This window comes from Trypanosoma equiperdum (genome assembly GCF_001457755.1).
Source record: "Trypanosoma equiperdum strain OVI genome assembly, contig: ctg_1060, whole genome shotgun sequence".
Classification (NCBI taxonomy): domain Eukaryota; phylum Euglenozoa; class Kinetoplastea; order Trypanosomatida; family Trypanosomatidae; genus Trypanosoma; species Trypanosoma equiperdum.
Genome location: NW_027123017.1, coordinates 3,596 through 14,069, shown reverse-complemented (window position 1 = coordinate 14,069; position 10,474 = coordinate 3,596). Strand labels below are relative to the sequence as shown.

General features: G+C 50.4%; 4 protein-coding genes across 4 annotated transcripts; all 4 read right to left on the bottom strand.

Annotated features, from left to right (window-relative positions):
• Positions 1-1,207: 1,207 nt before the first annotated feature.
• TEOVI_000885900 (uncharacterized protein) lies at positions 1,208-7,591 on the bottom strand (the record flags this gene model as incomplete). Its single annotated transcript, XM_067220126.1, has 1 exon — positions 1,208-7,591. The coding sequence occupies one exon, from the start codon at positions 7,589-7,591 to the stop codon at positions 1,208-1,210; it is 6,384 nt and encodes a 2,127-aa protein (XP_067076227.1).
• Positions 7,592-7,843: 252 nt separating this feature from the next.
• On the bottom strand, positions 7,844-8,251 carry TEOVI_000885800 (prefoldin subunit, putative; the record flags this gene model as incomplete). The annotated part of the gene is made up of 1 exon (XM_067220125.1): positions 7,844-8,251. The coding sequence occupies one exon, from the start codon at positions 8,249-8,251 to the stop codon at positions 7,844-7,846; it is 408 nt and encodes a 135-aa protein (XP_067076226.1).
• Positions 8,252-8,657: 406 nt separating this feature from the next.
• TEOVI_000885700 (protein phosphatase 1, regulatory subunit, putative) lies at positions 8,658-9,869 on the bottom strand (the record flags this gene model as incomplete). The annotated part of the gene is made up of 1 exon (XM_067220124.1): positions 8,658-9,869. The coding sequence occupies one exon, from the start codon at positions 9,867-9,869 to the stop codon at positions 8,658-8,660; it is 1,212 nt and encodes a 403-aa protein (XP_067076225.1).
• Positions 9,870-10,060: 191 nt separating this feature from the next.
• Positions 10,061-10,444, bottom strand: TEOVI_000885600 (uncharacterized protein; the record flags this gene model as incomplete). The annotated part of the gene is made up of 1 exon (XM_067220123.1): positions 10,061-10,444. One exon carries the CDS (start codon positions 10,442-10,444, stop codon positions 10,061-10,063), a length of 384 nt encoding a protein of 127 aa, XP_067076224.1.
• Positions 10,445-10,474: the final 30 nt, after the last annotated feature.

Below are 10,474 nucleotides of genomic sequence, written 5' to 3'. Positions count from 1 at the left end.
CCCCCCCCCCCCGCCGATACGTGCCCTTCTTCTATTTACGTACTTGTTTACGCCTTTACCGCTCTACTACCGTTGTGAATGTCCCGTTCTCACGCTACGCACCTTAGCAGCTCAAACTACACCCCAGCTGTACTATGTGGGACTATTGTGCATGAATTCAGAAAAATGTGTGGGAGTTGTAAACAACAGCACTACTTCACTCGCACCAGAAAGTACCAACTGCAACTCTCTACACACGCACACGTCTGACAGTTGTTCGAGCTGACCGTCGAATTGGAAAGGAAGGGACGCATTTATATGCATAAATGGGGGACGATGAGGGGAGTGAGCAAAGCACGGAGCACAATAAAAACGTCTAACGCACGGAGGTGATCACTTCCAATTGTAAAAGAGGGGGAGATAACCGCACACAAACGTACGTGGCGTGTTGTGCTCACTTCAACTTTCTCAGCAACTCCTTTTGCCTGCTCACCTCCCTTGGCCTGACGCCCAAGCAGCCGAGAAACTGTTTGGGCCACGTGCACTTCACTCGTTGGAGAAAAACAGCAGCGATAGCTTTTAAAAAGAAAATAATTTGGGGGCTCTATGGATCCTTTTGACAACAGCAGCACAAACAAGAATAAGCAATGGAAAAGAGGGACAGGAAAAAGTAATAATGTGAAACGTTCAAACGGTACGAGTCACATTAATACAGTTTCGTTTGTGCTTTTACCATTATGGGGGCAACGAACTCTTATGGTCATCCGTTCACTCAAAACTGCACAATATGTACCCGTGGAGTTTTGTCTTGCATTGGCCCTTTACACGCACCATATACGAACACCTTCAGGACCTTTTGCGTTTCTTCGTGTCAAATGCCCGGCATATCTATGTTGCATTCCATAGGAATGCGATGCAAATACGTATCTATTTCACCGTCATGTAACCTCTCACGCAAACGTACGTGCTGCAACGCCATGCCCCACCCTACCCGACGATCTGCACAACCCTATCGATATCTCACTTTTTTTCTTTATGGGTACTGCTTGACCCATCCTCTTTTAAAGGAAAAAAGACAGCAGAACAACACTGCCCGCGCAGAGCCCAGACGAACAGCCACCACAGCGGCACAAAGGTAGACTAAAAGAAGAGCAGCATACTTCATAGCGCCGCCACCCTCTCGACTTTAGTTCTTCGTCCGCCTCAGGGGGGTAAACGAAGGGGAACGTCAGAACTCATCCCGTTTCCCCACCTTTGTCCGAGCTACAACATCTAGCAGCTGTTTTGAATTAGCACCATGGGCGTAGTCGTTAACACCGTACCCTAACGAGCTCACCCTGCGGGTGGGCGTCACTGTTGATTGCCTTTGGTGGTGCTGTTGCTTCAATATCCCCCTCAATCCTCCGCCATCGCGTGCACGCGATGGCGATCGAGTGCCAGAGATAACTGGTCTCGCGGGGCCGCGCAGCGACTCTTCACGTTCTAATCCACGAAAAAAGAGCCCTTGCGCCTCATTGCCGATCTGGCGCCGGTCGCGGCCGCGGCGCGAAGCGTCTGTATCCCCAACATCGGGGTACGCGGCGGTACTGTCCGGTGAAATAACGATGGAACTACCGGTGTTATGCAAGGAACTCATATGCAGGGTGTAGTCTTCTTCATTACTGCTACGAGGCCGGGCTTGTCCACCGCCAGCTGCATACGACTTTCCTGACACGGTGGTGCGAACAGACAGCGAGCCACCGGGGGACCGCTTGACGTTTTCACAGTAACGATCTCCAGTGGTGCCGGGCTTCCGGTTTCGGGCGCGCTGTCTACTGGCTACCACCGCAGCTGGCCGGTTCGTGGATTTCAAGACCCCAGATCCATGGTGTCCCTTTGGCTGGTTTCCACAAACGCAGTCATGGTATGCGTGATAATTGGCGTAAAGGCCATCCATCAACTCTTCCATCCCGTCCCGATACTTCCGGGAGTGTGGCGAAGAACGACGAATTGGTGCTGCTGCCGTTGGCGCTGCAGCATTTGCCGATGACAGTGAGGACGGTGACGCAGCCACCCTGACTGGTGTTCGAGGGTTTGCTTGGGGCGACTGACCACGTAAAGCCGCTGACAGCGATGGAGGTGTCCGGGTTACAGGGGCCCGAGTCGCGGATGTCGTCCTCCTGCCGTCTGACTTGGTTTGCAGGCCACCAACCATATCGCTGACAGCGCCTCCTCGGGAGCGACCGGCATGCCGCTGCCTGGTGGACACATCACGCTCGTGGGCATTCACACCTTCACTGTGTGATCTGTAGTGTTGGGTAGATGGAGCGCGGGTTGTGTACTTCGTCCCCCCAGAAGCTAAGACAACTGTGTCTCTTGCTGCTGGTGAGTGTCTTCCTTCGTCGTAGGATTGAATGATGCCCTGAGGTCGCTGCTGTGTCTGCAGACCTTGTGATGGTGGTTGGAAGGACGGGGGCGATGCACTCATCTCACCCATGGGGGACAGCTCCTTATTACCTGAACGTGGTGGAGTGGTGGGAGGAGCGAAAGATGGAGAACTCTTGCCATATTGCATGGCATTTCCTTTTTGCTCCCTCACCAAGGGCGCCCCTGCCGTAGATCCCCTTGTTGCAAGACCCCGTTGAAATGCGGCAGTGGAAACAGAGGCTCCACTATAAAAATCACTCTCAGTATCCATCATAACCCTTCGCCTTGAGCCTTCCGACGCCGTTAGCGTTTTCGATGTAGAGTCCAGAACTGTTGCCACGGGAGGGTAAGATATGTCCGAGCCACGGCGCCCACAAACACCACGCAGCTCGTCAGTCAATTCCTTCATTACCTCTGCAACGTGCAAAAGAGCGTCGTCCCTACCAGGAGCAACAGCACTCGGCGGAGGAGCCCGGCCCACGCCGGGGTGAATGCCTTCATCATCTATGGTGATGGTTGTGACTGGAGACGGTGACACCGGTCTTTCTAACCCGCTCGGCCTCTTCTCCTGTTGATGTTGTTGAACTATGGGCAGCGGGGGCGGTGGTTGAAGCTGATCATCTGGCACATGGTGTTGCCTCCTCCACCGTCGGAGCTCAGCGCGTGACACTGCAGCTTCGGATAAAGCCTTGTCCCTTCCCTGTTCCGCAACAGCGACACTCTCGCGTAGAAGTTGTAGCTGCTCTTCTAGTTGCTGTGTTCTCTCACTGTTGCTACCACTGAGAGAAAGAACCTCTTGTGCCACTTGAAACATATGGGCGATTACTTTAAGCACGATGTCATCCTTCTTGAAATGAGACACTTTTGGGCGGGAATGGCCAGGTGGAAGCGGTGGTTTCGGCACCTCCTCCCCTGAATCACGAACATCTTCAACCTCAAGTTCATCCCGTGCATCGCTGCACCTATCGCAACTCTGGTTACCATGTGGCTGCAACTGATTTCCCTCAACTACAGACATCACCTCCTCTTCTGCAACAACATCCTGGCGAATGCAAGCAGTCAAAACATCTTCTGGTAAGGGATGAAGGGAAGTGATAGTAGCTCCAGTTGTATCCACCCAATTAACATACATAGCACAAATATCCACCACGTCATCAACTAATTCACGCAGTTCTGCAGCTGTTTCAGTGCGTTTGTGAAGCTTTTCCAGGATGCCGATGAAGCCACTACTTAACTGCTCAAGGGCAGCTGACCAAACGCAAGGTCCCTCGCCACCCACGCGACTGAAGAAGTAGCACCCGCGTTGCCGCTTAGCACGTTCATGGATAAGTATGTAAAGTTCACGAAGCATTTCGGGGTCCTGACCAAAGCCTCGCTTCACATCGAGTTCAATGTAATACTTGAGCATTTCAGCGATGAAATGCTGCATCGATTCCGTGTCCTTTTGCAATAAGATGGCGGCGAGCTTGTAATCGGTACTAAACTTCGCCAAAGCCTGGTAAACAGCGGTCACGTTTGACTCCACTATGCGGAGAAGCTTTTCGTCAGACACATAGGTTGCACCATCACTTCCCTTCGACTCTATGTTAGCCGCAGCCCCTGAGCCGCTGTTATGATCGCCTTCAATTCCAGCAGTACCCTCCTTGCTACCTTTCCCACCAACGGCCCGCAGCGTATTGAGATCTAGTTCAATATAGTCATCGTCACCGAAGCCATCAGCGAAGACCAATTCATCACTGTTTCCACCGCTGCCCCGGTTTCCGACCGCAACAGGGATGGCTAAGTAGCGTACACTTAACAGACCGGACACCATTGTGCGCAACTTTCCCACCATTTCGTACAGTCGTGTAATTCGGTGGTCTGCGGGAAGAATACGATCAGCGGGCGCATTCTGAAGCAACAGCGACATCACCTCATTTCGCGCATCCGCATCATCCTTCTCACCGGTAACTGTTCTACATGCTTCACTATCACCGGTATCAGCGCTGCTTTTTCCGCTGTTAAGAATGTTCAGTAGCGCTTTATTACCACAACTGGTAACTCCGGTCCTCTTTTTTCTCTTGGACTGGGCGGCGTCGATGGCACGATCGAGAACCGGTAATATCCCATCAGCGAAGTGCATGAGTGTTGTGTCGATGTCCAGAAGCGCTTCGGTGCATGAATCTAAATTTGGGGGAGCCACATTTGCGTTGCAAAAGAACCGGTGAACAGCAGCGAAGTATTTCACCAACTTTTTCTGAGTGTGCAGATGATCCTCAGTCGTCTCATGCAGCCGAGTAGCCCATCTACCAAACTTCCGAAGCAGCACAGCCAGCGCCTCCTCATTCACCTCCTGTTGCTTCTGTAGACGCTCTTCGTCGGCTCCGTTCCATTCACTGTCTGGGTCACCGCCATCACCTTCGTCTTGCCGTTGCTTTAATCGGCTTTTATCATCGTCACGGCATTCCTGCTCCCGCAGCACCGTCTCCACCACATCGTCCTCTGCACACTCATCTGTACCCAAGAGATAAAGTGACCGCTTGATCCGCTGCCCCGCTTCTGCCAGCCGCTGCAAAATTACCTGAATAGCCTGACGGAAGGTCACCACTTCCTCGCGCCACTGCTTGCGCTCCTCCTGCAACAAGAGTAGTCGTGACTGCTGACTTACACGATCACAGAGAGCTGTATTATCTTTGAGCCGCGATTCAACGAGCTTCAGTGCCTCAAGCAACTCCCCGTCAGTAACCGACTGCCCCGCATCCGATTTGGTAAGGTCAGCCCGGAGTGTTTGCTTGAATGCCGAAGCCACAGCAGCAGGTGAAGTAGTATTAGATGCGGATGCGGTGGGAGCAGAGGGTGATTGCAGGGACTCTGGTCGGCCATCATGCTCAAGGCGAAAAGCGAGCTCTTCAACACCCACGGCACGGCAAAGCGCCCCCACTGTATTGCATATGCGCGCCCAACGCTTCCCACGAGGGATATTGGACTGAATTAGATTATCGAGCCGCACCTTGTTTGCTTCGTAGGCATGCTGCAGCCGGTGGTATCGCGTTTTGATGAGTTTCATGCGCTCGTCCAGGTCCCGAAATACGGTAGTCGCCAAAGTTATCGAATGGGCTCCAGTACTCCCCTGGTTATTACCTGGTGCTGCATCGACTGCGCAGTCTTTCACGGCGGGGACGTCATCCGTGAGCTCGTCAGAAAGGGCATTGATAACGGCCTCAGCCTCCACAGAGTTAGCTGAAATGAGTAGTATCTCCTTGCACCGCTTAACGAGCTGTTTCCCACCCTCCCGCACGATTTCCTCCAAGCGGGCCTTCTCCATTCGGCTATTTGCACCTGAAGCCTGATGTTTGTGTTGTTCTTGAACCCACTGTTCCTGTCGCCTTTTCAGCAGCTGCACCATTTCCAGTAAGTTATTCACAGGGGGCTCAATTTCAACAGCTCCTTCACACGAACTGGGCGACGTTCCCGTAGGAAGTAGCTGGGCCAACTCGCACAAACACTGCTGAATCAGCGCGTTGTCCGCAGAGGAACGGGTGTCACAACGCTCCCCCAGTACCCATCGCCGCAGTTGGTCCACTGTGCTGAGGAGTGTTGTCATCGTTGAGTCGTCAATGCACTGAACATTTCCACATGCAAGACTGTCAGCTAGCTGAGAAACATTGGTACACAACTCCCTTATATGGGGTACAAGGGTGTCTGGAACATTTGACTGCGCGGCGAAGCGCTGCACAACAGATTCCACATATCCCGCTAATGCGTCCTCATCCTGCGGCGCTTTGGTCGGTGACAAACACGTTGGGTCAGTATCCCCCTGCGACGAACCATCACCATCAGGCAGCCAGCGGAGAATTCGCATCAGTATCTCCCTCATTTTCTTTCTGTAACCCTGCAAAGACTCCTGGTTTACATTCTCCTCTTTCTTGAGCTGGTGATCTACCAACAAACCCAAATGCTGAGCCATCTCGATAGCAGTGCTGTGCCCACTTACGACGGTGTCATCTGACAGCTTCCTCGAGAATCTATCGTCACTGCACTCGCTCGCACTGCGGTCGTCACTGTGCCTTAGTTTTCGTGTTATTTCGGCCAGCTTTGACCGAACCTCCTGCTCCCTCTCCGCTAGCGCAGCTATCATATCCCTAGCAGACTCGAGAGACGTGCGCATATGGTCGAAAACAACCTCGGCTGAAGAGCTCGTTGGCCACCCCCTAAGATGATTTGGGACGATGTTTAAATGAAAACGTTGATTTACTTGTGTCATAATGGATATCACATCTTTGAATTCCCTTTCGATCCACTGATCGTTAGAAGAAACGCTTACATTAGGTCTGTCCGACAGCAATATTGCCCGTTCCTGCTCCACTGTAGGCGGCGACACAACGCCGCACGAGCTAAATCGGGACATTGCAGCCTTCTCATATTGGTGAAGAAGAGCAGAACAGGTATGAACGTCCCTTCTAGCAAATTCTAAGTCCTTCGTCAGCTTTAGCGTCAGGGAAGGTGCTTGGCCTACTGGGACCCCTGGGGATGCCCCAAGTATGTCCATAACTTGTCGTAACGTCTCCTTGTTATCCTCATCTATGGTTCGTTCCACAGCACAGGGTCTGCAAGAGCTCATCATATCAAGTATTTCCCCCAACGATGACTCGCTATCATAACTTTTGCATATCCCATTCCTCTCCGCAAGTTTCCGCGCGGTCTTCTTACATTTCTCAACCTGCATGAGAACTTTGAGGAAAGGGCTCTCATTGACGTCATCAAAGTCTTTGCCCGTACTAGCACCCTCATTCACATGGCCAGATACTTTCCTTCCGGTTAGGTGATACAGAGTTTCGCCAACTATGTCAGCTACTCTAGAACTTGTGATCGCAACCTCGCCACCTCTCATCTCTATCCGCTTCTTCAAATGCATAATCGCCCCCAACAAATCGCGCATGGGAGAATCCACTCCCTCATTTTCCAACAGCCAAACGATGCGGGCTTCTAGCTCTTCGGTAAATACAGGTTCATCAGCTTTTCCACGTCCCATTGCCTCTGCTAGAACTGCCGTTGTGATATCACGAACAGCAGCAGAGTTTCTTAGATGAACAGAAGGAGCTGTCGGTGAAGAGTGCATGCGGATATCCCCCCTGGCAGTGGGTGTATCGTTGCTCTCTTGTGACTTCTTAAATGAAGTCCATAACCGGGCATGCGCATTCGCCCAGTCGTACTTTTGCCCTTCCATCAGATTAACCGAAGATAACGTTCAATAAGGGGATAAAAACGACGACCTTCCCACTAAATGCTATCGTTGATTAAAAAAATGCATAAAGAGTGGAACGTGAAGGTTGTGGAAGAGCACCGCTTTTCCCTTGTGAATAAACACACAGTACAACTAGACAGCAGCATTGGGGCCAACCAAATGAAAATAGTGCATAATAACTGAGTTAAAAAGACATAAACGCGGACGTTAAATTTTCTTAACCTTTGCCATCCATTAAGATTGCTGCTGACGTCTTTGGATTTGTGAGTGCTTCGCCTGCATCTTCCGGAATAGTTCCTCAGACTTTTGTTGCCCGCTGCGTTGCTTGTTCTCTAGGTCAGCAATAGCGGCGTCCGTCCTTTTGAGCTCCCCATTGATGTACTCAAGACGATTCTGTACAATTGCCTTAGCATCGCTCTGGTCCTGTGGAATTAGTGCCGGTCCGATAAGCTTGTATACCTTGGAATCTGGTTCTAGTCGGTTGATTTCATCCCTTACTATTTCGTTTTCAGACTTTTGAGCACCAAGTCGTTGGCGCGCATCAATTAGCTTCGCCTTCTTTTCTCCGAGCTCCTGGTTTTCCTTGAGAAGCATTTGAAGCTGATCGCTCATTGCCTTAATCTCGGGTGGAACCTGCTGCATGCCCTCTCAGCGCGTACAGATGTAGGTGAGTTTGGTCGCGGTGGCGCAGTTCACGTGGTATAAGATCCTTCCTTCTATTTACTACAAGCTATATAATATAACGCTATAGCTAAAGCCGCTCACTTCTGAGTGCATACAGATGTGAAAAGAAAGGCGTTAAGGATAAATCAAAGGTAAGAAACGCTTCATCCGGGTAAGCCACAGGGAGTCGTAAGTATGACACGACAGTGCCGAAAAGACGTAGTTAGATGGAAACAACCACTGCGTATGCCGCCGTATGCGTCACTAGTACGCATGTCTGACTTCCGTTGATCTCCACTATGTGGTGTCGCGGGAATGCACCTCAAACAGTGCTGAAGAAACCTCGTAAATACATATCCAAGTATGTCGACGGTATTCATAAACATCAAGCTTTTCGCTTACGATCAGCTTCAAGATTTCCCTTATTCACAATTGGCCATGAATCAATCTGTACCAAGAAGGGCAGGTACATGTATACCTTGTCGCGGTACCTCTTATCTTCTTCAATTGGGTTACGCTCAAGATACACGGTCTTCAAAGTGCTTGTGAAGCCACTTAACTTTCCTACCTCTTCCCAATCTGCTATATTTCCATCAGTGAGCCAAAACTCCTCAAGTTTGGGCATGGTTTGCGGATTGATCTCTTCAGCGTCGATTGAACATATCGAGTTGAAACTAAAATCGATAATTTTGATTGTTGATAGGTGTCGCACGTTCCCAACAGAAGTAAGGCCGTTCTCGGACAAGTATACTTCCCTCAAATTAGGATTGGCCTTTGCTCCCAAGAAGTTTTCCGCATCAACAGAGGTAATTCGGTTTGCCTGCAAACTAAGGATCTCTAGCGAAACCAATTTGTGAAGCGCGGTACCAATGGAACTTATCTTATTCTTGCCGAGCCACAACTGTTTCAACTTCGTCAACTTCTCCAACCCGGAACCGATGGCACGTAAACGGTTGCCCCCTAATTCAAGTAACTCAAGGTTCACCAGAGAATCAAGATTTTTAACCTCTTTAATTTTATTTTCGACCAGATAAAGCTCTCTCAGCGTACCCCCGATGGAATCGAGTCCACCGATTTCACGAATCTGATTGTAACTTAGGTCCAATTTCGTGAGACATTTGTATGCGTTGGGGAGTGTTTTCGTCGTGGGCGGGTCACCAGGGACTGTTACTGTCTCAAAAAAATCGTTCAGCTTACGAATTTTGTTGTCGAAAAGATCCAACTCATCAAGGCGATCGGCGAGGTCCTCAGGAAACGGAATAAGATCATGCAAGAGATTCTTGCGCAAGGAAAGGGATGTGCATTCAGTCAACTTGTCAAGCTCAATTTCAGCCACTGAAAACAGGCGAATATTATTTATCTCTATGATTTTGCTCTTCGTATCAATCCTAAGAATAGCCTCCGCCACCTGACGGTATCTATCTTCATCTCGAGTAATGCTTGGAGGCACTTCCTCGCCGTCACTTTCAATGTCCGTGCGTTTCTCAGAAGGTATCTCTTGAGCACAGAACATGGCCTCAAGGCCTAGCCTTAATTTTTGGTTCCGTTGCTCTTTTTCGTTGGCGTCCGGTTCTGATTTCCCACCCTCCTGTGACATAGTTGCGACTTTTTTTTTTAGAAGAGTACAAAAAGATGGTATAGATGTCAGCAGAACCAAGACGACGGTGATAAGCAGCAGATGTAAATGCAACAAGGACGGGAAGAAGTACAATTTATTATTGTAGATCACAAGCCTCTTGACCTCCCGTTCATACAACCAATAGCGCGTCTCGAACGTCCTCGAGCGCACTATGAACTCGCATGTCCCCGGGCAGGGTCGGAATTCCCCGCCTGTTTCCTCTTCCTTTCGGCGTGTCTTCGCCGAATGCTCTTAACTCCGTGAATGATTTGTTTGCGCAGCTGTTTGAATCCCTTCTGTCTCTTATTGATCACATGCGGGAACTGAACAGCTGCAATTTGTTGTGCTAATGGTTTCTCAGCGACGCGTTTAGTAACGGGCCCTAGTCCCATAGACTCCTCCAGCTTCAGCTGGTCGTCGTGCTTCTGCTGGAACCTCTTGCGTTTTATTTGGCGCGACCCCCGAAGACCCCGTGGGGTTTTCTTGCCTGTATTTTTACCCTGTGCGTGTGTCACGATGGCAACCCTCAGTCCTCTCCCGAATCCACGGCCCATTGAACCCGGATTTCGTGTAGATGAATTAAT